A 27,598-nucleotide genomic window follows, 5' to 3' on the forward strand; every position below is an offset into this window, starting at 1 on the left:
CCATGATACGAGAGAAGCAGACTTGTCCTGCACAGTGCTCCCTGTAGAGCCTCGAGTGCAGTGTGCTGTCCTGGACAGAGTAATGTCCTTCCCCTAGAGACTGGTTAGCAGAACCTCCTCTGCTCTGAGTGCTTCCTGGTGGTTTTCCCTGAGAAGGACAGAATACCTTATAAAGAACTTCCCCCCCCCTTTCAGAAGTGGTGATTTGGTGTATGACAGGGACATAATTGTACTCACCATGGAATAGATTACAAATATAGACACCAATAATGAAGGAATATTGGAGTAAATGGAAGGATTTCATTCAGGTGGAATTAAAGTAAATCTTCATAGGATTTGGGGTTTTAAAAGAGGAACCACATGGCTAGACAATATCTAAAAATATTACCTTACAATAATTTCATTTTTATTATTATAATCTTAACTGTGGTGAAAATTTCAAAAGCCATCCTCATTCTTAGTCCAGAAATTTTCTACTTAGTTCACATGGACAAGGTGCACTTACTGGCATACTATAATTTATATTTTTAAGTCTCCTACTATCTACTTAGATAGAAGGTAAAAACCACAAAAGTAGCAAGAACCAGGTATCATGAAGTGACTGTAATTGTTCTTCTTTCACATTTGCAACAACTTTTGATTCATCGGGAAGCAGAAGCCATAGTAACAGACTTTTGGCTCAGATTCATCACTTTGTGTTTCTCCTTTCTCCAATGCCAGCACTTTTCCCCTTTTAAAAAAATTCTGGCAGACTAATTTAAAGACACCTACTTAAGTTGGATTATTTGCATACTGGACCTAAATCCTGCACTTCAGTATTAATGTCTATGGAAATATTTGCAGCTACTAATTTTATTTGGTTGAACTGTTACAGTGTTGATTCATTTTATTTAATTTATTTAATTAATTCATTTAATCAGGATGCAATTTATCTTGATTTTGGTTGTAGAGGTTGGCGATTTGAAGGAGCTGCAGACACTAGACATTTCTACCAATCGTTTGCTAACTTTACCCGAGAGGCTTCACCTGTGCCTTTCTCTGCAGTACCTCACTGTGGACCGAAATCGTCTATGGTGTGTGCCGCGCCATCTCTGCCAGCTGCCCAGCCTCAATGAGCTCTCCATGGCTGGAAACCGTCTTGCATTTTTGCCGCTTGGTAAGTAATCATGTTTATGTGGTAAAGCAAAACAGCTAAAGAACAAGATGGAAAGTCTTTGTTTCCTTAACTAGGAAGGATTAGTTAGTTTCCTTCATTCTGTTTATCTTGAAGATGCTTCTCTAAATCCATTTTTGCAGTGAACAAAGCATCATTCCCAGTTAAAAAAGTTTATTTCTGTTAGGGATTTCATATTTTAAAAAACTTGTGCTAAAAGTTTGTTGAGAGACAAAATATATGAGATTTGAGATGATTTACTCAGAGAAAGGAATTAAAATATATGTATATGTATTATATACGTATATTTTATATATATAAAATTATAAAATTGACAAGAGGTATTGAGCAATATGAAAGAATAGCTACTGTACAAATATATCTGCTTACATGTTGACTTCTATGTAGAAAAATTTTTATTGAGTATCCTAATGATTAGTATTGCCAGATAACCAGACTAGAAAATTTTAAAGACTTTTGAACTGCCTGCTGAGCTAGAAATGTCGCCCTGGCTAATAAATAACATACTTTGCACTGTAGATCTCTGTAGCTGGCCCATTTTGATATATGTTAAAGAACATAGGCCTTTAATAAACAATATATTTATTTTTACTGAGAATTGAATTATTTTGTTAACTTGTAAGAAACAAAGCTGCCATTTAAAAAAAAATTAAAATTTGAAGGCCCACAGAACCCTAAACTGTTAGAATAAGCATCATATAATCTTATCCATAAAAGCATTTTTTATAATGAGTAATTTATCTCTGAGGGCAATGAAGTGAATAATTTACTAGCCCCTAAAAGGAAATATTTTCCACCATAATACAGTGTACATATTATTTTCAATTAAAAACCTCTTTAAGAAAACTTGAAAATCCTGAGAGACATGAACATCAATTTGAGTAATAATAAATAATTATCCAATTTAAGAAGATTACTTTTCTATAAATATAATTAAATTCTTTTTAAAAATGAAGAAAATAAAGTAAAACCATTTCAGAAGTAACCTACATTTGTAAGAAATCAGAGTTTTTTTTCAAGTGGGAAAATTATTGAATATAAATTGATATTAGAAAATAAATATACCTGCTGCATAAACCACAGGTTGTAGAACAATTATAGTGGACAAGCATCAAGTTACAAATCTAGAGATACAGGTTCTAGATTAGCTCTACCACTTTGTAGAGCAGTACCTGGAGTAAATCACCAAAACCTCCCTGAGCTTCATTTTCCTTGTCTGTAAACCAGAAATAACAATGTTTATCCTGCTTACTTTAGAGTTATTTTCAAGTTGAATAAAATAGCTGTTTTTTATCCAGTCCAGCCGTGGTTCCTCATCCCCCTAGTCAATTTCTACTCATTCCTACCTGCTGTTTCACCAGTGACACAGCCGAGCATGTGCTGTGGTGGCAGTGGTGTTGGGAGAGGAGAGGGAAGCCATTCCAGTAGGCGGTTGACCACTGTTAACGGTTGGGGTGCCAAGGAGTGACATTGTGTGTCCTGCTGAGTGGTTACAGCAGCAGATGACCTGAGTGGCAGTGGCAAGTGCAAAGTGATAGAAATGGCTGTGGGGTAGCGGATAGAGTTCATTACACTTTGCCCGGCTGCTTTCTGCTTTCACTTATGTACTGGGGCATCTTCTCTATGCACTGTGGTGAGTGCTGCTGTGGCTACAGAAGTGGACATCCCTTCTTCAGCACTCAATGTTCAGTGGTAAGGAGAGCCTAACAAGTTAGTTTCTATCTCCAGGTTTCTTGTCACCCACAAAGCCTTGCCTCTGTGATAGAGGAGGTTTTCCTTTGTGAACTTGTTAATATGTTATCAAAGAGAGGCAAGAGGGTCTGCACTGAGTTCTGAGGAGGGTCCCTCCCAACATTCAAGGTCACCATAACTCTCAAACCTGGGACCGTGTACAGCCCAAGATATGGAAGCAGCTTCCACACTCCCCTGGGTGCCATCTCAACTCACAAGGCTCACAGCCCTGACAGGACACAGGCCTGTGGGCAGGCTTTACTCTACTTTAGAAAGACATATAAGCAAGAGGATGGTGATGAAGATCATCCAGTGAGAAAGAAACAGGCTGCCTGAAGCGATGCTCTGCCCTGGTCTCAGAGAACAGCATGAGTAAAGGGCCAGGGGGCCAAGACAAGCACTGGTGGCCTTTCTATATTGTTGGGTTGGATGATCTTTGTAAAGAAATGGGTGGGACAACCAGAGAGCCACAGTATGAGGTTGCCCAAAGAGGGCTTCAGAAGAGCAGAGACAGCATAATCTATGAAGATGAGGAAATTGAGGCTGACAGAAATACCAACAATCTTCTCAGTCTCGTTTTGGTTTTTGACTTTTGTTTTTGACACCATTGAAGGTGGATTTGGAAAGGGAATTCAATTAAGTCTTTAGGAAGAAAATAATTAAGTCCATAGCTGTCCTTCCATGGAGTTTGTGTACTTGAAACCCTTCCTTGAACTCCTTTCTGATACAGCAAAGCCGTCTAACGCTAAGAACTATGCGGAACAGAGTCAAATGAAGCAGGCAGCTGCTGGTACTGCCTTTCCTCAGAGAACTTAACTGTTCCTGGAAACTTAGCATATAGGGATGCCTCTTTACAGTAGTTAGGAGATACGGTGTGTATACACATACACATAACTACAGTTTTCAAATAAAAGGCTCCTATGTTTAACCATGATTCTAATGTAGAACTTGAGTGTTTATGAAATGGGTGCTTTAATATCGCTGCCTGTGATTGGAGGTAGGAGTCTTATTTTGGGGAGCTACTCACTGAATTCAGTTTCTTGCCAAAGAACTTTACTTAGGAGAAAAGCAGTTTTTTATGGGGCTTTTTAAAGGAATGTCAGATTACAGCCTCTTCAAAAAGCGACTACAGAAGCTATAGTAAGGATGACTTAAATCACTTGTAATACTATCAAAATCATTAACACTCGTGGAGTGTGTTCTTTTTAAGATGAAAAGTTGTATCAAGAAAGGAGGATGTTCCTGCTATAACTATACCATGACAGCTGAATGACAGATCAGTCTACACACAGAAGCTCTGTTCCCACTGCTGTCAGTGAGGAGGAGGGGAAATTAATCACTTGAGCCTCATGCTATGAGATTTAATAGAGGCCTTGAAACATGAATATTTGTTGTTGATTCAATATAGCTCTGTTGACTAAATACCTCATAAAGATCTGACTCACCTCTGGGCTTCTGAAAATTTAGGAAAATACAAAGAAAAGGGTTTTTTCCTGTAAGGCTTTTTTACTAGGTTTACTGGTTTCTCTTGCATAATTAATAAGCCATTATTCAGTAATGTTTACAACTTATTTAATGTTGAATAATAGATACAAGTACTGTGAGGTTGCCCATGTACAGACTGACTATGGAAGAGCATTTTTTAGTTCGCCCCCAGGAAGTGCTGTGTCAGCTAAACTCAATGTCAGGAACTTCTGTAGTTTAAGAAAACAAAAGTTGCACCCACGGTGGCAGGTGGAATTTTTGAGTGTTAATTTAGAAAACAGTGAATGAATTCTTAACTAAGAACAAATGACATTGAGATTTACGGAGTATCCTGGTATGTAAACTGCCATGTAGTAAACCCCAAAGTTAGTGAGAAAACAGCTTCCTACTAATGGGTAATTATTTATGTTTCTAATCAGTCCCAGAGTTGTTGTTCCTTGGACATTCTAGTAGTGAAGTATTTATTTTCTCAGGAGAAGTTATTCTGTGTGCCAAGGATGTGTGCTATGAGTGAAATGACAGCTCCTTTATTGCTGTGGGTTATACCCTATAACTTTGATAGGGATGTAAAACTGGCCCTTTGTCACATAACAGGAGATCACTCCAATTTTTTGTAGTAGCTGTAGTCGTTTTTCCTTTATAGGAGCTGGATACATTGTGTAGGGAAAAAAAGAAAAGTTTATTCCAAGTATTGGTGCAATTTTAGAAAGTAGCTGGTAGGCATTTTCAAAACCCATTCTGAAATCTCTTCTTTTGTTGCAAATGGCATATAAAAGACACAAATTTTCAACTACACTTGTTTTTTCTATTACTTCTCGTTCCTGCTTTCTCTGTATCTGCTTAGAAGATCAGGAAAAGAATTGCTGTTTACTGTTTTGTAAGGAACTATTTAAGTCCACAAAGTGGAAGCTATTAGAACTTCAACTCCAGGATGGAAACCAGATGGAAACCAATTAATAATTCCTTAATCTCAGACTTAGAGATGCATGTAAACTATACTTTACTGAACCATGGAATGTATTTGAAGTACTTGAAGAAGTACTGCCTTGAGGTCATTGTTTAATGGGAATAGTTTGCAAAGTTTGTAGCCTTAAATACGTTTCAGTGCTAAAAAGTTTCTTCTGGTTCAGACCAGAAGTCCCAGAGGTTGGAATCAGTCTTATTTTTTATTTACTTATTTATTTATTCATTTATTTATGGCTGTGTTGGTCTTCGTTTCTGTGCGAGGGCTTTCTCTAGTTGCGGCAAGTGGGGGCCACTCTTCATCGCGGTGCGCGGGCCTCTCACTATCGCGGCCTCTCTTGTTGCGGAGCACAAGCTCCAGATGCGCAGGCTCAGTAATTGTGGCTCACGGGCCTAGTTGCTCCACGGCATGTGGGATCCTCCCAGACCAGGGCTCGAACCCGTGTCCCCTGAATTGGCAGGCAGATTCTCAACCACTGCGCCACCAGGGAAGCCCCAGTCTTATTTTTGAGTAGAAGGTATCTTCTGCTTTCCAAGGAAGGACCCAAACATGCCATTAAAATCGTGTTCTGTAGAGACTTTTGGGCAGGTCTCTAATCAAAGGCATAATGAAAAAGGAGAAGAGAAAGGCTTGAAAACAAGGTTCAAAAACTAGTAGTGGGAAGAAATGAGAGAGAAGTATTCTGTTAACTACAGTTTATATGACCCTATTTCAGGAGCAAAGTTGTAACTCTGCAATGTGTATTTGTTCAAGAAAATGGATGTTCAGTCCTCCTTTTTGAGCTCTATCTTTTTGCAAGTATTTATAACAAAAATTTTTCGTCCTGGTGCTGCTTACTCATCTGACTTTTTCCACTGTCTTAATGATCCCCTCTGCTTTATTTATTTTTTTTATCATATCAGGCCTTTACTCTTGCCTTAAGGTTTTCTTAGGGCATTAACAGGATTATTTAATATGGCTGAGTTAACAGGATTATTTAACATGGCTTCTACAGTGTGGGCAGACATTGACTTTACTATGCTAATATATGAAGAGAAAAGTTCACCTAGAGTAGGTGAACTTTAAAGGGACAAATGTATATTTTTCTCAAAGTTTTGGAATAGGATTTTGGAGTAGGCAGTGATTAATATGAAAAAGTGAACCCTGTTTTCCTCAGATACCAATTTAAAAAAAGAATTGCTGCTTATTCTTAAAAAGGTACAGATGTGAAACAAAAATAAGTAGTGTGAGGGCTAGATTCATGAGCAGAATCTTTGCTAGCAAAGTTTTTGTTAATTTGGTTTTCTAAATAGTGGCAAGAATGTACAGTACAAGCAAAGTCTGGAAGATGTTGTCAGTTGACTTTAAAGCAAGAATCTGGAGTTTCTGTCAGTCTTAGTTTTCAGCCAAGTTCTTAAATTTGGGGAGAGGGAGGACAGGTCCCAGTCCAGCTGAGCAAGAGCTGAAGGTAAGATGCAGAGTGAAGATGTTTTGCTCTCCGCGCTGGCTGCCCTGGCCTAGAAGATGTGCTGCTGTAATGCCCAAGCCTGTGCGGGACAGTCAGCGTGAAGGCTCCTTCTCTAGGATCTTCTCTGAAGGAATTCTTCGTATTTCTTGCAACTGCTGCCCTAAACCTGTAAGTCAGAACTACCCCATCACTTATCTCATCTTTTAACAGAAGCAAAGGGATATTTTGTTCATATTTATCTCCTTGTCAGTGTCTCCTGACATCACACCTGGATGCTTGGGCATGCCCGTCCTCAGGTGCCCACTGCACCCATGCAGCCTGCTAGGTAGTGTCACTTCCTACATTATGTGGGAGTGCCCTGCTTATATGGAAATGATCTGTTAAGGGAGGCTGCCTAACTAACGTCATGGTGAAGCAGGCAGGCATGCTTTTAAATTCCAGCTCTACCATTTAATAGCTGTATGATCTTGAGCTTAGAAAAGCTATTTAATTTGTCTAAGTCTCAGTAATGGGGTAATATTAATACCTACTTCATAGCACTTTTGTGAGAATTAAATAAGATTTAAAACACTTCTATCACTCATAAATACTACATAAGCACACAATCAATATAAACTTTTATTGTTTGACTAGACTGTAAGAAAGGGTTGGGACAGCTTGTGTCTTATACCCTAAGCATCTAGCACAGTGTCTTGCCCATTGCTTATAATAATTTCTTTATTACTTGACTGTGCAACACAAGTAGAGATGCTAATGCTTGAATATTTAAACCAACTGCAGAGGAAGCCTTCAGTCATTCAAATTCATTAAAATCAATTTATTTTAATTTAACAGTTGATGATCTACTGTATGTAAAGTATCTTATTAAATTCACTGTGAAATCTTATTTGGTAAAAGTTGAATAGATCAGGGAGATGCAAGAGGGAACAGATATGGGGACATATGTATATGTATAACTGATTCACTTTGTTATAAAGCAGAAACTAACACACCATTGTAAAGCAATTATTCTCCAATAAAGATATTTAAAAAAAAAAAAAGTAGAATAGATCAGAAAGAATATGATTATGTAAAAGATTTAATGGAGTGTGTGTGTGTGTGTGTGTATGTGTGTATTTAGAGAAACTAGCACTTTAAAAAATTCATTATTCTGAGTAAGTAGTCAAAAATTCTCTTTGTCAAATGCATCATGTAGGTAATTTAATTAGTTTTAAAGATAATTTTGGAATACACTGTAAATTACCCTGAATTCATTGTGAAGAAACCCAGTTTTTATAGTAATTAAAAATGTAATTGTGACTAATAATCTATCTGATTTATTGAACCACAATAATTGGAATTACATTGATAGAGCATTCCAAACAACCTGTTTTGGTCTATTGCTTTCATGTGTGGTTTCTATTGCCCCATCATTTTGTTGAAGAGAATACATCATTCACCTTTTGATAAAATAAATGAGTTTCATGCTGGTTAGTGTGCAGTAAACATCCTATTTGGTCTGGCGCATGCTGTCATTCTGTGCTTGCTTTTACAGTTACAGTTAAAAGAGCAATAGCCTCAACACACAGGAGGTTTTTGTTCCATCTTCAGCCATGTGGACTGCATATGCCGGGGCCTTGAAGTTTAAGGGGGGAGAGAGAGAGAGAGAGAGAGAGAGAGAGAGAGAGTTGGAGTTTATGCAGGACTGTTAGCTTTTGCTAATTTTTAGGTAACAATACTTTGATCTATGAGTCTGGAAGAAAAAAAAGGGAAACATTTTAGACACAGTACACCACTTTAAAAAGCCACATGAAAAAGTTCTTTGTTGCTTTAGCATCTTTGCAGATGGACAACTTCCTTGCTTTACATAGTTCACATACTGAGCAATTTTTGCACAGGAACTTAAAAAAATATTATTGCATGATATATTTATTGAAAACTATTGGTCCATTGAAATTAAGAGAAGGAAGAAACAAACCAGCTTATTAGCTAGTAGATTAACGGTCTCTTCCAAAGTTAATTATTGAGTGAAGATTTTCTTTTTTAAGAATAGAAGAAATAGCTCAAAGCTTTTTCATGCAGAAAATACTTATATTTCAGCCTCATTATGATTAAAAATGCCATTCCTTTGTGCTTGGGGTTTTGCCAGCTGACGGCTTTTTGGCAAGAGCACACTCTCACAGCCGTGCCTGTGTAGCCTGTGACCTTGCTGGGTGTTTAGTTGTCTTAGCCTTGCCAGGAGGCTGTGCTGTGTCAGCTAAAGCAAGGGTTGCCTGGTTCTCTTTAGAATCCTACACTCTGTTTTGTGATCTTCACTTTATATTCAGGAGAGAGAGATAAAAGACTAAGATGTATTGAGTACCACTATTATGCAAGGGACCAAGCTTGACATTATATACATTGCTGAATCTTTATAACAAGCTCATGACATAGGTATTATTATCTTCATTTCACAGAGGAGGTAACAGGCTTGGAGCATTTGAATTGGAAAGCCAGGTTTCAGAGGTCTGACTCCAAAGCCCACTACATCTTGTAATTTCAGTACTGCTTTTTCTTACTCTATTTGAGATTGTGTTATTTGCAAAGTTTAAATGTTTGTATTAAATACTCATGTCTGTGTGATAATATACTGGCTAATGTATAATAGATTTGAACACAGCTGATTCGTGTTTTCTTTCAGCTTCAGTAGAAAATAGTTCATTCCATTATGGGCATATATAAAAAATTATATTCCCCACACAAATTGGTCAGGAGGTATAAACAGAAATCTTTGGAATATTGAAAACCTGAGATAAGGTCTAAACCAAATAGCATTTTAAAATCATCAACTCTTCATTTTTTTCCTATAAAACTAGGATAGGAAAGAGGACTAAACCATATAAGAAGTAGCAAGTGCCAAATTTTATTTAACTTTGTATTATGATCTTTGCATGTAGCCTCATTTAATTTGCACAAGCTCTTTTGTGTATGTTAGAGGAGAGAGGTGTTTCCTCTGTCATGTCCCATTTTGTGTCCTTGGCTCAGGGAGATGAATCACTGTTTCTGGAGGCTGTTGCCTCCAACTCTTTTCTGTGCAGTTAAAGTATAGAAAAGAGTACCTTTTGCTGCATGCCAAAGAGAATTCTCTCTTAATTGGCCTTCTACTGTAGGCCACACTTCCAAATGTGTCACTAATAATGAGAATAATAATAACTGCCATATACTGGAGAAGGCTGTATGCCAAGAATTCTGCTTGATAATTTATGAACTTTGTTAGTAGTTTTCACTAAAATTAAGGGACAGCATTATTTTTCTCTTTATACAGATGAGGAAACTAAGGACACACATTTAGTAAATAGAAGAATGAAGATTCAAACCCAAGTTCTCTGACTCTGAGAGTGTGTTCCTGCTCCATTAATTAGTATCCTATACTCCTTACCACTGCATAAACTCAAGTAAAGAATCTTTCCCTGAAACCCTTGCAGGCTCTGACAGTCATATCTGAGACCAGAGCTCATTTATATTTTATCAGTGTAGTTTCAATTTTTTAAAAATTCCAAACATTTCTATATGCCTTTAAAGTCTGCAGATTTCTATATGTGATGAAAGGATTTGTATACAGTCAGAGAAGTAGTGAAAAAATATAAAATAGGAATTTTTAATGTAATTTTGAGGACTCTTTCATTGCAAGTAGATTCTGATATTTCTATGTATATTTTTTCCGTCTATGTTTTATAAATTTGTAGCCTTTTATACCAGTAGAGAAGTTTATACATGTTTACTAAAGTAGCAGTACATATTATTGTGGTAATTATGTATTCTTATGCTTAAAAAAAATACTGTATAGTGATTTAAATTTTACAGATTACTTTCACATTCAGTTTTAACAACTTGGTAAAGTTGAGGGGTTAAGCACTATTATGCCATTTAACATATGTGCAAACTGAGGCTCTGGTCACATGGCTAATAAGTGAAAGAACAGACACATAAGATATGAACAGACAATTCACAAAAAAGAAACTATGTAAAAATGGCCCTCAGACACATTGAAAAATGTTCACACTAATAATTAGAGAAATACAAATTCAGAATGACAGAAATTTTTAAATAAGACAACATGTTTTAAAACTTGGTGAAACTGGGGGAAAACCAATGCTCTCATACACTGATGAAGGGAATGGAAATTGGTGTAACTCCTCTGGAGGGAAATACCAAAGAATCTACACATCTACACATGTATTTACCTTTTGACCTAACAAGTCCACTCCTAGGAATCTATGCTGAAGGTACATTTCCAACAATATAGTTGTATATGTATACATGGGTTAGTATACTTACATATGTTTTGTAGATCTTTCTACTTAGGGATCCTAGAAACAATGTCATTCCCATAGTAATGAGCACACCTAGCACTCAGATCTCGGTTTCTAAACACCATACCCTATTAAAAGGAATTAAGGCTCCTTGGAGAAGTAATTGATTTCAGGGCTACAGCAGGGAAAATACAAGCTGAGCTGGGACTGTCTTGTGGTGCTGGAAAGTATGGTGATACTCAAAAAAGGATGAAAACTTGTGAAAGAACATAAGGACCAATTTTAAGTGTTCCTAATTGCCAAAACTGGAACATTTTAACCACCACAATGAACAATAATGGTATTGGGTTTTTAGTCCTTACAATAAAATAAATATCCATGAATCCATACTGTTATAAAAATCAAATAAATAAATGGGGGAGAAGGGATGGTTCTTCCTTACAGAAGAATTCCAGTTAATAAATATAGACAGAAAGATGGTAATCGAAAATCACCACTAAATGAATACCGTGTAATAATTGTTGCAAACAAGACCCATTGATGAATGCTAAAATTAATGGGAAAAACTTTGAGAAGGAACAGGACATTTACATAGTCTTGGGGCTGTAGTAATCTGAAGACTTGACCTGGGGCTTGGGAGAGCTGCTTCCAAGATGGTTTACTCACATGGCTGTTGGCTGGCGGTCTCATTTCCTCTCCAATAAAGCTGCTGGAGGGCCCTCATGACAAGGGAGTTGTCTTCCTGAACAAGCGATCCAAGGGAGAGCAAAGAGGAAGCCACAATGCCTTTTGTGACTTACTCTGAAATCACAAAATCACACAGCAGTTCTGCCTATTCTGTTTGTTAGATATATTAAAACCACCACACTGGGAAAGGGCATCTCTAGCTAGTAGGCAAGTAATTTTTTTTTCTCCCTAAGAGTTGCCACTTCCCAGTGCTTTTGTTGCCTGTTCCCAGTGCTGCCAATTTTGGTTCCTCTTTTTGTAACTTGCCCCAGTGCTATTCCTGGGCAAGAATACTGTGATAGGACTTGTAAGGGAAAAGAGGAGGTAATGTTCACCTTTTCCTACCCATTTCCATGACAAACCCTTCCTTACCTCAATCTTATATTATCCCCCTCCCACTTAATGTAACAAATTGTCCAGAACCCATCTGTGAAACAGAGAGACTTTATTCAAGCCTCTCTAATAGCAGTGATCATATTGTATTACAGTTATCATTTTTCATGTCCGTCCTCAATATCATATTCATATCTGAATCCCCAAGGCCTACCATAGTGCCTAAAAGGTCCTTAATGGGTAAATGGGTTTTGTTTTGAAATGTAAATATGCTTAAGAACCACCTAATTTAGCTATCTGGGCCTTTGTCTTTCCTAACTGTAGAACGACAGGGGAAAAAGAGAGCTCCTTCAGCCTATTTCCTATTTTCACAAGCAGAATTATAGTTTGAAACTTTTCAGAGATTGAAAACTTTTCAAAGATTATGTTCTTACTTCAGGAGGCAGAGGGTTGGCAAGGCTACTGAGGATTCTGTTCTGTGCCTCTGTAACGATGAAGACAAATAGCTCTACCCTGTGAGTGATAGGAGTGGAAAGGAAAGCTGGTCGAACAATCTTGGGCACACAGTAGACAGGAAGGGATGACCTCGGCACTTGGAAGTGTCTCTGCTGCCTGTGATGGCCAGAGATCACCTTCAGTACTTTGTGCTTTGTTTCCTCACTGAATCCTCCTCCAGTCTTTGCTCCCCCCTTGTCCGGCTACTTCTGCGAAACTTCTGGATTCTCCCTCTTTCTGGCATACTTGTTCCTATTGCAGATTCTTCTCTTTGGGCTCCCTTTCTCACCTCTTCCCATTCCTGGTACAAACCCATTCCTGTCCTGGCTTCCTGGCCTGCAGGTCTCGTCCATCCATCTGTACCTCACACCTCACTGAGGACTGGGATTTGGGGTTCCCTTTGCTTCTTCCTCCCCCTGCAGCCACGGGCATTTCCATCCCTTCCTAGATCCACCTGGCTCCTGAGGCCCAGCCCAGCAAGGGTCAGATTGATCCCTAGCCCTCCTTTACCCCTCCTCCCATCTTTCTGCCCAGGGGAGGTGAGACACAGTAGGCTGACCTGCCAACTTAGTTTGTGTAACACTTTTTCCTATGGAGAAAAATGAAACAAAATAAACGACCTATAACAAACTTAATAAATAAATAGAAATTGTTTATTAAAAGTCATAGAATTTTTATGTGGGAAGGAAATCTAATAATATTCCATTCCCAGTACTCATTTTACAGCTTAAATGCTCAAGGTTCAGGTGGGTTGAGTAATTTTTCAATAGTCATGTTTTCTGATGTAGAATCTCATATTACAGCTGAGATAATTTCACACCTAGTTAAATCTGCAACATTTTTTTCTTCCAGAGTAGAAATTTGAATTATTCTAATATTATGTATTAAATTTTATGTTTCACATTATATTGGTGTATATTTATAGGAATTATAGCACTTTTCTCTCTAATCCAGATTTAGGTCGATCTCGAGAACTACAATATGTGTACGTGGATAACAACATTCATCTGAAAGGCTTGCCGTCCTATCTGTACAACAAAGTCATCGGGTGCAGTGGGTAAGGCTGATTTCACATTTTATACTGTCACTCACCTCTTTTGCTAGCTTTGTTTCTACTTCAATATTTAGTCCTGATAAAACTCAAAAATAGATGAACTACTTTTGATAATCCTGTTCAGTTTTGTTTTGGGGCTTAACATGCTAAACCAAATACCCTTAAAAGCCAAGAATATTGAGCAAGCAATTTAGAGTATTGTACTTCAAATTTAGTTAGTAAGCTGTAAATTCGGTCAGTAAGTTGTTTGTTATTTTCCAGTCAAAAGAAAAATTAATCTATGCATACCATTATAAGCTCAGTAGTATCAGTCACAGAAACTGGAGGAATCAGCATTAATGTAAAAGCTTTTCTTTCTCTGCACTCCATTGCAGTGACAATTTTACTACATTAGTATCTAGGACTATACCAATTGGAAATATTTAGAGCTCAACATTTGAAATAGTCCCTCAATACAAATCATGATTCTAGCAACCAAAACAGATGTTTCAGTTAATAGGAAATGATAGGCTTTTATTTTCAGAGCAGCAATGATCTTTCATTCTCAGTTAGGCTTTTAGAAAGATGGCTTCAGCTCTCCTTCTATAGCAGTGAGAAAGAACCAACCCTAAAGTGGTTCCCAGAGTGGCGTGGGCTTAACATAGGACAACTCAGCTGCCAGAACCTGGTTTTGACTGGCCTCACTTAAGCAGCCAAAGGATACTTGGAACACCTTTGAGGGTACTTAGCCAGCATGTTGATTCTCTCCTTATAATTTCAAACATCCTGCATAACCTGGCTCATACTGTATGTAGTTCTGGCAAGGAAAGGGATGACAATAAACTTGTGTGTAGCGACAGCCATTCCCCTGCTGGCATGGCTCCGGGGGATGGGCATTGAGCAGTGATTGCTCCAGAGAGGGTAATCCTAGTGTCCTTCCCCTAGGAAAAATTATACAGTTGTTATCTTGGGAGAGCCCTAGATGAATTCAGTGCCTGTATAGGCTGATGAAATACAAGCCCAGAGATATATTCCAGAACCTTCTATGAAGCATAGATAATAGAATATGTAATGGAGTTTTTAGCTCATTGATTTTTCTACAGCTGATCATGTGACAGCTACGATCCTACTCACTCATTAATCATAATGAGTTTGTAAAAGATCTATAATATAGCCTAACTTTTCCAAGTGGTGAGTAAAATACCCTCAATCACCAAGACACACGGAATGATGCAAGCAGGCTCCAAGGCTGAAGGCAATTTTCTTGCACCAAAGCCTTCAGAGACTGCACTGAAATATGATTTAAATCTCTACCACAATTAAAGAATAGCTCTTACTTGAGATAAAGAGCCTTCTCCTTTGGTGTTTAGACATGGATGTTACTGACTGCCAGAAAGTTCTATTTGTGCAGAGTAGAGAGATAGTATATTTTATTTTATTTTTGGCCGAGCTGCGCAGCTTGCGGGATCTTAGTTCCCCAACCAGGGATCAAACCTGGGCCCACGGCAATGAAAGCACAAAGTCTTAACCACTAGACCACCAGGGAATTCCCTTTTTTTTTTTTTTTTTGATATATTTTAATTGTTGACTTGGTATCTGGTAGCAGAGGTAGTGAATTTTATGACAGTTGCAAATCTTTGAGAAAACAGTAAGGCAGAATATGCAAATTACTAGCAGATAGTCTACACTTTTTATTATTACTAGCATCTTCCTTTGGTAGTAGTAATAAGAAGATAAATAAAATTTTTAAAAAGACAGTTATCAAACAATCAGTTTTCTAATATTAATAATTTTTGGAGTGTTGGCAGTCCCACATACAAATAAACAGTGATCCAAAAGGTATTTTTAATCTGTTGGTTTAACTCAGAATGCATTTCTTACAGAAGAGGTTCTGGTGGTTATACTCCTAGCCAGCTCACTAAAAGGTCATTTAACCCATTTTGCACCCCCCAAATTATACTTACTTATAAAATATTTCTGTGGCAAAAATGTATTCAGAATTCTAATACATGGTGACTATTGAAGTCTTGGCAACAGAATTTAGGGGTCCCCTTCTTTTATCTCTTTTATCTGTTGTATATGTGCAAAGGGACTCTCCCATTCCAAGTCAAAGTGGGGGTGCTTTGGGAAAAGGAGGGGCAAGGTGTAGAACAGGGTTCTAAGGTAAATCTTATATAAAGAGCATAAGGGTATTTGAGGCCTAGAAAGTGTACCTTTTGTTTCTGAACAAGGATCTTGGTTCGGTTGTTTATTCAGTGCGTATTTATTGAGCAACTGCTCTGTTTGGTCACTGTCTAGACAGTGGACATACAATGTAGGAGCCAAACAATTCAGCACCTGCCTTCCTGGACCTCATAATCTAGCTAGGGATCCAAGTGAACAGTCAATAATTAAACAAACTCAGTGCTAATTCTCTCCAAGGAGATGATATTTAAGGTGAGAATAGAAGGATCAGCACACTTGGTTCTCCACCACCATTACATGTTCCTTCTAGCCCAGAGGTAGGTCTGGAATAAAGAACACATCAGCTCCTGCTGTACTGTGCTTTCTCTGAAAGAATTGTATTACCCTTCTCTGATTAACAGTCTAAGAAAATTAGAGCAAAATGAATACAGCTTTAGGGACCTGTGGCATGATATAAAAATGTCTGATATATATATATATATATATATAAAATTCACATCTCAGAAGGAAAATAGAGAACCAGGTATAAGGCATATAAAAAGGTATAAAAATAGCTAATAACAAATGTTGCACAGTTTCAAGAAATCTCAGAAGTCTCACAAAATTATCTTGATATTCATAGAAATGTGAATAAAGTTAGCTCCTCCTTATTCTATGTTCATTTATTTGTCAAATAATTATTGAACTTTAGCAGGTCAGCACTGTGCTAATAATTGTAGAAAAGATAATTTAGATGTTTATCCTAATATATAAAAATAACTGTAATACAAAAAATAAATACCCTAAGAGAAAAGTAGAGTGGTGAAAATTCAGAGCATAGGACTGCCTTTTTATGACCTAGCTTTGAAGTCACACACTGCCATTTCTATTATATCCTATTGATTACACAGGTTAACCCTATTCATTGTGAGAGGAAACTACCAGGAGGGGAGCAGCATGGGAGCCATCCTGGAGGATGGCTGTCGCAGATTCCTTGCATTCATGCTCTTTTAGCCTCTTGGAAAAATATGATTTTTATTTTGTCTGGATTTTTCTTATTGTTACCACAGAAACAAATGTCTTCCATTCTTCTATATTTTACCTCGAAAGAGAAGTCCCTCCCATGTTAGAATTTTAAAAAGTGGTAATTGGCACATTTGCTTACTCAGGAGAACTTAATGGTAAAAGTAGCCCTATACCAGAGTTATTTTCTCAGTTGTCTGATTATGAGAAAAAGAAACCAAGCCACTGCTTTGCTTTTTCTTATATAAATAAGCAATTATAGCTGGATTTGGGTACAAATTGGATAAATGATTTGGTTAAATGGTTTGTTAATATAACCACTCAAGGTAACAGAGTTGTCTTTATGAGAAATGCATTCAGAGTTCTGAGTTAAATCAACATACTAGAAAATGTCCTTTGGATCACAGTCCATTTTTGTGTGGGGGCTGCCTACACACAAAAAACAAGCTATACTAGATACTTGAACCACACCTCCGTGTGGCAGGCACAAAGCAGCCTAGCTATGTATTAAAAAAACTGAGGTAGGATTTGAGCTGTTACTCAAGTGACAGAGTTTGTTGTTTGATTCCAATGTAGTAATTAATTGCTTATTAAAACAAAAATAGTGACACTCCTTTTAAGTTTTAGAGGAATATAACAGAATCCAGAGTATCTGCAATATAACTTTCAAAATGTCCAGGGTATAATCCAAAATTAAATAACATTTGAAGAATAAAGAAAATATGACCTAGTGTCACGGAAAGTAAAAACTACTTGATGAGCTTAACACAGAATGGTATAAGAGAGGAAAAGTCAGTGAACTTGGAGGTAGATCAATAGAAAGGATTCAGTCTGAAGAACACACACACACACACACAAAGATTGAAAGCAAGAATGAACATCAGCATCATCAGGGACCTGCCAAACAGTACAAAAAAGCCTGATATTTGTCATCCCAGAAGGAAAATAGAGAGAAAATGGGGCCTTAACAACAACAAAATTGTTTGAAGAAATATTGTCCAAAAATTTGCCAAATATGATAAAAGACATAAATTTACATTTTCAAGAAACTCAGTGAACTCTAAGTAATATAGATTACAAAGAAAACCGTACCCAAAGCTGCTGAAAACCAAAGATAAAAAGAAAATCTTGAAAGCAACCAGAGAAAAATGACAAACTACATACAAAGAAATAATTCAAAAGACCATTGCCTTCTCATCAGAAATTTTGAAGGCCAGAAAACAGTGGAATGATATTTTTAAAGTGCCAAAGAAAAAAAACCAGTCAACCTAGCAACCAGCAAAAACACCTTTCAAGAATGAAAGTAAAATAAATGCATTCTCAGATGGAACAAAACTAAGCCTTAAAGAGGCTCTGCCAAGAGGACAGACGCTTTATCCAAACCAAGGCTTATTCTATCAGGGTGACATAATTTCTTTCCTTCTCCATATCTACTTTTTCCCTTTACTTTTCCTCTTATTTTAAGCTGAAAAAGAACTTTTTTGCTAAAAAGGGTTAATCTGGTAGCAGTTCCCCCAATAATGAGCATGTGGATGACAGTGTATTTTCTGAAGTATAAAAAACAGTTACTTGGGTTCTTTTGGTAAGGGAATTGAAACTAATTCTTTACTCTTAACACTTGGGTCGGTCGCATGGTAAGTTTGAAAATGCATATGAATTAATTTGCTAAATCACATACATGTTTTGGAGCATAATCTCAGTGGCAAAATGATGTTACCATTCATTTAGCTTGTTTAGGTTTAAATGCTGAATGGCAGCTCTGAAAACATTGAGTTGAAAGGGAATTGTGATAATTGTTATAAATTATTTATGTAACTAAGCCAAGGGTCCTGACATTTGTAACAGACTTCAACTCATTTTAATAACTCACTTAAGGGTTCGAATGTACAATCTTTTTTGTAACCACCTCAGCATTTATTCTAAAGTAATAAAAACTATCGAGTTAGAAATCAAAGATACCAAGGCTTAACAATTGCCAGCTACTAGTTATTTCATTTTATTGTGAACTGAACATATCATGGAGCTTCCATCCCTCTTTACTGACAGTTCCTTTCATGATTACTTCTTATTGAGATGAGCGACACTAGCTTTCAAGACAGGTACCTTTCCGGCCTTCTCTCCCGTTTGCTATTCTCTTCCATGGACCTGACAGTCTGGCCACTAGAACTGTTTGTGTAACCCCATCTTCCCTGTGCATTCACAGAGCTGAATCCCTGTTCTCTTTCCCTGGAATATCATCATGTTAATCTTAGTTTTCAACAGTAGGTACCTTCACAGCAACATCTAGACTAGTGTTTGACCAAATATCTGGGTGCCGTGGCCTAGCCAAGTTAATACAAAAATTTAACCATCACACCATGTATATTATCCCCCAAAATCATTTATTAAAATAATAAAGAGAAAGCACAGCTATAAACATTGCTTAAACTTTACTGTGTACCAGGCAGTGTACTCATTGATTTATCTGCATATTGCACATTATCCTCCCAGCAACCCTTGTGATAATCATCCTTATCTTAGAAATGAAGAAACCAGAGCTCAGAAAGATTAAGTAAAGTGTCTCAGGTCACAAAGCTAGATGGCAGTAGAGTTATTATCTGCTTCATTGTCCACACTCTTAACCACTGCACTACATGTACTGTCTCCCTCTTCTCCTTGGTCTAGAATCACCTCTATATGTTTGAGCCCCTCTACTAGCTTCTTGAGAACAGGGATGAAAAATACCTTTCTTGTTCCTGCATCATTCCATGTAGTGGGGTGGATATTTGGTATCTGATGAGGTCAAGGGAGGTTGGCTATGGCCAACAGAAAGATTACTAACTCATGTGAATTCCTGCCTTGTAGCCTGCATTCTACATAGCTGCAACTCTTCTCCAGTGTTAACTAGAGAAGGCATTTAATAGAAGTATCGTAAAATGAATTGAATTAGCTGTTTATAGCCAGCGGTGAAGAGTAGGAACTTCTGCTAAAAGAATTGTCAAAGGAAAATTAGACCTTATATAAAATGAGGATCCACATACTTGTTAATGTGAGTCTTTTCAGCAGTTTGTCAGAAACCTAATCTTTCTAATTATTGGAGGCAGAGAAAGCATTAGGAAAAGTCTGGCTTTCAGTTTTCTAAACCTTTATTTGTTGTTAAATTCTTTGGACAGTGTTCCTTGTAGAGTTCATCAACAATTGTAAGGTTAAGAAGCAGCAGCTGTTAAGGCAATAACAGTATGAAGTAATTATTCATGAATCGCTTGCTTGCTTTTTACCCTATATTTTTATTGTTCTATGATTTTGCCCAGGATCTTCATAACTGAAGTATGGCTATAAAGTTTGAAAACAAATAATATTCTTTACCATGAGTATTAGGCTTCTCCATAGCAACAGAACCAATAGAGAGAGAGAGAGAGAGAGGGTGTGTGTTTGTGTGTGTGTGTGTGTGTGTGTTGTGTAGGTGGGGGGGCTTGCCCTGAGAGGAAGAGGGAGATTGATTTATTTTAAGGAATTGGCTCATATGATTGTGGGCACTGGCAAGTCTGAAATTCGCAGAGCAGGCTAGAGACCCAGGGAAGAGCTGATGTGGTAGCTTGAGTCTAAAGACAGTCTGGAGGCAGAATTTTTCCTTGGGGGACCTCAGTCTTTTCCTCTTAAAGGCCTTCAACTGATTAGACAAGGCCCACTCAACATTATAGAGGGTAATCAGCTTTATTCAAAGTCTACTGATTTAAATGTTAATCTCATCTTAAAAATACCTTTACAGAAGTATCTGGACTGGTGTTTGACAGAATATCTGGGTGCCCTGGCCTAGCCAAGTTGATACAAAAATTTAATCATCACACTATGTATTGCTGTATATCGTCAAAAGAGTCACTTATTATGTGTTTGCCTGTGTTTCCAGACTTAGTGGCCATACTGCATAATAGCATTTTGGATATGATTCTCTCATCTTAATTTTCTCCCTATTAAGAGACAAGTAGTAATTATAAAGTAAAATTTAAATTTATTTCCTCATCTTCACAAAATGGTTCATAAGAGTAATACCTTTCTAACCCATAGAAATACTCATGCAAAGTCACAATTGTGCTGCTACAGACTCTTCATGTTTATGTGATCACATAAGGTCAACTGAGGTTTCGAAAGTAAGAGGGATAAAGGCAAAGTAGCAAATCAAAGAAAAATATCATAGAAATTTTGACACCAGTTGGCAGGCCACTGTGCAGCTGGTTTGCACTAGTGTACCTATACTAGCTGTTAAATTATTGACAGTATTGAAGTATTTCTACACAAGTTAATGAATAGCTATTGAACTAAAAGCCCCTGAGGTCCCCCACTGCTGTGTCTGCCTTTCCCCTAAGATCTCCCCATAATCCAGCAACTAAAAGGCTAATGACCAGCAGAACAGAGGGCCCTAGGACTGTGCTTTAGCACAATGGTACTGTTTGTTTGTTTTTTGCTTGTTTTATTAAACTATAATTTACGTACAGAAAAGTTCACCCTTTTTAGTGTATAGTACTGTGAATTTTGACAAATGCATACAGTTGTATAGCCACCACTATGATCAAGGTTTAGAACAGTTCATTCACCCCCAAAATGTCCCCCATGTCCCTTTAAAATGAACCTCTTTTCTTCGGGAGACACCTCAGCCCCTGGAAACGGGTATGTTTTGTGTCCCTATGTTTTACCTTTTCCAGAATGTCATATAAATGAAATGACACAGGCTACTGCAAACATTCATGTCTGGGGCTTTGTGTGAACATAATTTCATTCCACTTGGGTAATATCTAAGAATGCATTTGCTGGGCTATGTGGTAAGCATATGTTTAACTTTATTAAAAACTGCCAAAATGTTTTCCAACATGGCTGTGCTGTTTTGTATTTCATGAGAGTTCTTGTCAGTTTTTTCTTCTTTTAGACATTCTAATAAGTGGGTACTATCTCATGGTTTTAATTTGCATTTCTCTAATGACTGTTGATGTTGAACACCTTTTCATATGCTTATTTGCCCTCCATGTACAGTTGACCCTTGAACAATGCGCGGGTTGGGGTGGACTCTCTGCACAGTCCAAAAACCACGTATAGCTTATAGTCAGTCCTCTATATCCGGGGTTCCTCCGCATCTGCGATTCCACATTTGTGGATTCAGCCAACCCTGGATTGTGTAGTATTGTAGTACTTATGATTGAAAAAAATCCATGTTTAAGTGGAACCACGCAGTTCAAACCCATGTTGTTCAAGGGTCAGCTGTATCTTGGGTGAAGCGTATTCCAATCTTTTGCCCTTTTTTTAAAAACTGTATTGTTTGGGCTTTTTCTTATTGAGTTTTGAGAGTTCTTTATATATTCTGAATACATGTTTCTCATCAAATACGTGATTTGCAAATATTTTCTCCCAGTCTGTGGCTTGTCTGTCATTCTCTTAACAGATTTAACTAGCCTATATTGTGGTTCTTCATAGTTCACCACTGATAAACACACAACTCAAGATATATTTAATTTAATCCATAAATGAGACATTTTCCATTTGACAGATTACTATGTTTTCCTAAATAACCGTTTCCTTAAATGTTGCCATCATGGTGGGTAACCAAATACAGATAATGTGATGCTTATATGTTTGGCACATCTCCTGCTCCTGAGACAGACTGGACCCCCACAAACTACCCCAAAATTATTTCCTTTTTGGCACCACGTGGATGACTCAGTATTCTTTTCACCATTTCCTTTTTATCTTTTCTCTTTCAAATTTCTTTCCCTGTGTGTGAAGACTCAAAACAACCAATCTGTATTTGGAACTGCTTAGGCACCAATATAGAACTGCTAGATAGAAGAGAAAACTGATCACATTAGATGAGTTAACAACAGAACTCCCATAATACAGTTAGATAATGTGTGATTTAGAAACATCAAACGTTGTGATATATCATTGGTAAAAGATGATGTCAGGAAAGACTTTATAAAGGAATTAGATTTGGGGAAGAGTAAAATTTGTATCTGGAATGACAGGATATAGAAAATTCCAGGCCCAATTTGGCCTGTAGGCAAGAATAGCCATGGCTCATTGAATACAGTGTTGCTTGTGTTAAGGGGTATGATTCAGAATCCACAAGGAAATGGTAAGGCCATCAGCACCCATGGGGTACCTTTCTGCTTAAGTTCTCTCCCTTTTGCATCAACTAAGGTAAGAGGGTCATTTCTTAAAATTTGACTAGAAAGCTTCCATATTTTGACCCTGCACATCAGTGTAAATATCATTAGCTTACAAAAATAACATTACTAACAATTTTGAAGCCCCTGTATGGTTCTCTCCCATGTATCATCCTCCTTCTTCTCCAAGGTTAGCCACTACTCTGAATTTTGTATTTATCATTCATTTTCACTGAGTTATGATTTTAATATATGTAAATACATCCCCATATAGTGTATTGTCAAGTTTTATATCTTTTCTTTAATTTTGTGTAAATTGAATGATGCTGTATGTATTCCTCTATGGTGTACTTCTTTCATATAACCTTTTGTTTTTATTCTCCAACTTCTCCACTATTTTTCTGCTTCCCTTTAGAGAAAAACTCTTTGAAAGAGTTGTCTATACTCACTTTCTCCACTTCTTTCTATTCTGTCACACCAGTTAGGCTTTTATCCCCATTGCACCTATATAAAGTATATATATAATTTGAAAAGTTTTGATGTATATATGTATACACACACATACATACGTACCTCTGAAACCATCACTGCAATTAAGATAATAAACATATCCACCACCACCCAAAGTTTCCTCATGCCCCTTGGTAATCCTTCCTTCCTTGTCTTCATCCTATCTCCAGGGAACCCCTGATCTGTGTTCTGTTACTGTCGATAAATTTGTATGTTCTTGAGTTTTATATGAATAGAATCAAACAGTATATACTCTCTTTTTCTCTGTCTTCTTTCACTCAGCATAGGGATTTGGAGATTTATACATGATATAGTGTGGATCAACAGTTCTTTTTTTTATTGCTATGTAGAGTTCCATTGTATGGATATACCGCAGGTTGTTTCCATTCACTTGTTCATGGACATTTGTGTTGGTTCTAGTTTTTGGCTTTATTACAGATAAAACTGATGTGAACATATGTAGACTGTCTTTTAAAGGTCCTAGACTTAAATTTCCTTGGATAAGTACCTAGGAGTAGAGTGTCTGGACCATACAGTACATGTATATTTAATTTTTGGAAGAACTGCCAGACTTTAAAAAAATAACTGTAACATTCTACATTCCCACCTGTAATATAAGAGATTATCAGTTCTTACATATTTTAAATTTTATCCTAGGTGTGTAGTGATTTTTCCATTATGTTTTAAAATTTCATTTCCCTAGTGAATAAGGGTGTGCATCTTTTTATGCTTTATTTGCCATCCATATATCTGCTTTGATATAGTGTCTAAGTCTTTCTCCCATTTTTTCCTTGGGTATTTGTGTTCTTATTATTGAGTTTTGAAAATTCTCTATAGATTCTGGATAAGAGTCTTTTATCATATATATGCTTTGGAAGTATCTCCTCCCAGTCCATGGCTTACCTTTTCATTTTTTCACAGGGCCTTTTGGAAAGCAGACATTTTTTATTTTGATAAAGTCCAATTTATCAATTTGTTCCTTTATCGATCTTGCTTTTAGTGTAACCCAAATCACAAAGGTTTTCTCCTATGCTGTCTTCTAGAATTTTTAAGGAATTAGGTTTACGTTTAGGTCTATGATTCATTTTGAGTTAATTTTTGTGTATGGTACAAGGTATGGTTGAAGTTCCTTTTTTTACATATGGATATACCAGTTGTTCAAGCACCATTTGTTTAAAATACTATCCTTTCTCTACTGTATTTCCTTTGTATGTGAGTTGAAAATTAGTTGTTCATATATGTGTGGGTCTATTTCTAGATACTCTGTCTGCTCCATTTATCTGTTTGTCTGTTTTGACACAAATACCACACTGTCTTGATTACCATAGTTTTACAATAAGTCTTAAAATTTAAAAAAATTTTTTTTACTATTCTAGCTGCTTTGCATTTCTATATAAATTTTAGAATCAAAATTTCAATTTATATATATTTTTAAAAGCCTGTGATTTTAATTGCATTGAATCTTTAGATCAATTGGAGGAGAATTAACATCTTAACAATATTAAGTCTCCCAGCCCGTGATCACAATAAATGTCTAATTCCTTGTCTTGGACATCTTTTGTCTGATTTATCTCTAAGTATTTCATATTTTTCATAGTATCGTATATGGTATTTAAAGTTTTTTAAATTTCCAATTGATTGTTGCAACCATATAGAAATACAAATGGTTTTATATAACTGATCCTGTATCCTCCAAACTTGCCAAGCTCACTTACTAGTTCCAGTAGGGTTTTTTTAGATTATCATGGACTTTCTACATGCACTCATGTCTTCTGGGAAGAAAGACAGTTTTACTTCTTCCTTTCAAATATGGTCACGTTTTATTTCTTTTTCTTTCGTGACTGTACTGGTTAGAAGCTCCAGTACAATGTTAAATAGAAGCAGTGAGAGCAGACATGTTTGTCTTGCTGAACTTATGGGGAAAACAGTCTTTCAACATTAAGTATAATATTGACTGTTGTTTTTTCATACATATGCTTTATCAGATTAGTAAATTCCCTTCTATTCCTAGTTTGCTTAGAGTTTTTTAAATTACGGACAGGTGTTGAATTTTGTTAGACCCTTTTTCCGCATCATTGAAATGATTATGTGGTTTTTCTTTTTTAGGTTTTAAAATAGTGAATTACATTGATTTTTTAAGGTTAATACAATCTTTATTAATAAGATAAACTTCATTTGGTCATATGACTTTATACATTGTTAAATTCAATTTGCTAAAATTTTGTTTAGACTTTTTCCACCCATGTTCATGAATGATACTGGTTGTTTCTCTTTTCTTGTTGTGTGTTCATCTGGTTTTGGTATCAGGATAATGCTGGCTTCATAGAATGAGTTGGGAAGTATTCCAACCTTTTAACTACAAATTCAACTTCATTAATAAATGTTGGGCTGTTCAACTTCTCTGTATCTTGAGTGAGCTTTGCTAATTTTTGTCCTTCAAGGACTTTGTATTAGCATAAAGTTGCTTCTTATATTTTTATTATCTGTAGAAATCGGGCAATACTTCCTTTCTCATTTCTGATATTGGTAATTTGTGTCTTCTCTCTGATTAGACTAGTTAGAGATTTATCGTTTTTATTGATCTTCTCAAAGTTCCAGCTTTTGTTTTCACTGATTTCTCTCTATTCCTTTCTTCTATGTCATTGATTTTCTTTATGCTCTTTATTTTCTTTTCTTTTATTTACTTAGAGCTTAATTTGCTCTCTTATTTCTGGTTTCTTTAGGTGAGAGCTATGTATGCAACATGTCCTTCTATGCAGTAATTATAATTACTGTTATAATGACCTTTTCTGCCAGTTTTAACATCTATCTTGGTTGTTTTCAGTTGCATTTTTTTTTTCTTCATCATAGGTCATATATTGAAAAGGCTGGTAATTTTTGGTTGGATGCCAGACAGTGTGAATTTTATGATGCTGAGTGCTGGATATTTTTGTATTCACGTAACTATTCTTGATATATGTTCTGGGATACATTTAACTGGAAACAGTTTAATCTTTTCAGATATGGCTCTTAAGGATTTGTTAGGTGGGAATGGAATGGTGTTCAGTCTAGCACTAACTGTTCACCACTACTGAGATAAGACCTTTTTGTGTACTCTACACAATGCCCCTTGAATTATGAGGTTCAAGTCTGACTGATAAGAGTAGGCACTATTTCCAACCCTCTGTGACTGCTGGGCACTGTTACCTTTAATCTTTTCAGCTCGTCCTTTTTCCAGCCTCAGGTAGTTTCCTCATATGTGCTGATCAGTACTCATCTGAATACTCAAGCGGAACCTTCTGCAAATCTCCAGAGTTCTCTCTCTGTACATCTCTCTCCCCTAAGGTTCTCTGTCCTGTGAACTCTTGCTGCTTTGGACCCCTGAACTCTTAGTTCCTTGTCCTCAGTTTAAGGTACCTACCAGGCTGTGACTGAGTTCCCCTTCCCTGAGTTAACTCTTCTCTTCCATCAAGTCTCTGCTGAAATGTCACCTCCTCAGAAAGACTTTCTTTGATTATATTATCTAAAGTAGTACAGCTCTCACTCCCCTCTTCACTCTATTTTAGCATGTGTTTATCTTTTAATTGTCCATCTCTCCTCACTATAATAAGCTTCATTCTGATCTTAAGTATGTCCCTAACAGAATTTTATGCTCATATATATTAAATAATATATACAACAAAGTTCATAATAGCCCCACACTGGAAACAGCCCATATGTTTACCAGTACTACACAGCAATGAAAATGAATAATCTATAGTACATGCAGTAGCGTGGATGCATCCCAGAAAGATAATGTTGACAAAAGGAGCCAGACACAGGATTCTTCATGCTATGAAGAAGGCAAAACCAAACTATAATGTTAGAATTTGGAAAAATGGTTCCTTTTGGGATAGAGGTTTTGCTTAGTAGGAGGGCCAGCGTGACCTTCTGAGGTTCTTTTTTCTTGAGCTGAGTGGAGAAATTGAGTAAAATTATTTGAGTTCTAGGTCAGACACCATCTTCTCTGTAGAACCTTCCCTAATTCCTTAGAAAAAGTCAGTTCCTCCACCTTCTCTGACCCAATATTAGAATAATTATATTGTAATTATTACATTTTTCAAAGGAAGGGGGTCATCTTTTTTTTTTTTAAT

The 27,598-nt window shown here is 36.7% G+C and overlaps 1 protein-coding gene across 3 annotated transcripts in view; it reads left to right on the forward strand.

Moving 5' to 3' along the window:
* The window catches only part of LRRC28 (leucine rich repeat containing 28), a 174,347-nt gene that overhangs the window by 111,936 nt on the left and 34,813 nt on the right, over nt 1–27,598 (forward strand). For all 3 annotated transcript variants that reach the window (XM_061181811.1, XM_061181810.1, XM_061181813.1), the window contains 2 exons: nt 950–1,156; nt 13,581–13,683. In XM_061181811.1, coding sequence (XP_061037794.1) covers nt 950–1,156; nt 13,581–13,683 — 310 coding nt within the window. The remainder of the gene's footprint in view (nt 1–949; nt 1,157–13,580; nt 13,684–27,598) is intronic.

The sequence above is a fragment of the Eubalaena glacialis genome, chromosome 2 (assembly GCF_028564815.1).
Source record: "Eubalaena glacialis isolate mEubGla1 chromosome 2, mEubGla1.1.hap2.+ XY, whole genome shotgun sequence".
NCBI lineage: Eukaryota > Metazoa > Chordata > Mammalia > Artiodactyla > Balaenidae > Eubalaena > Eubalaena glacialis.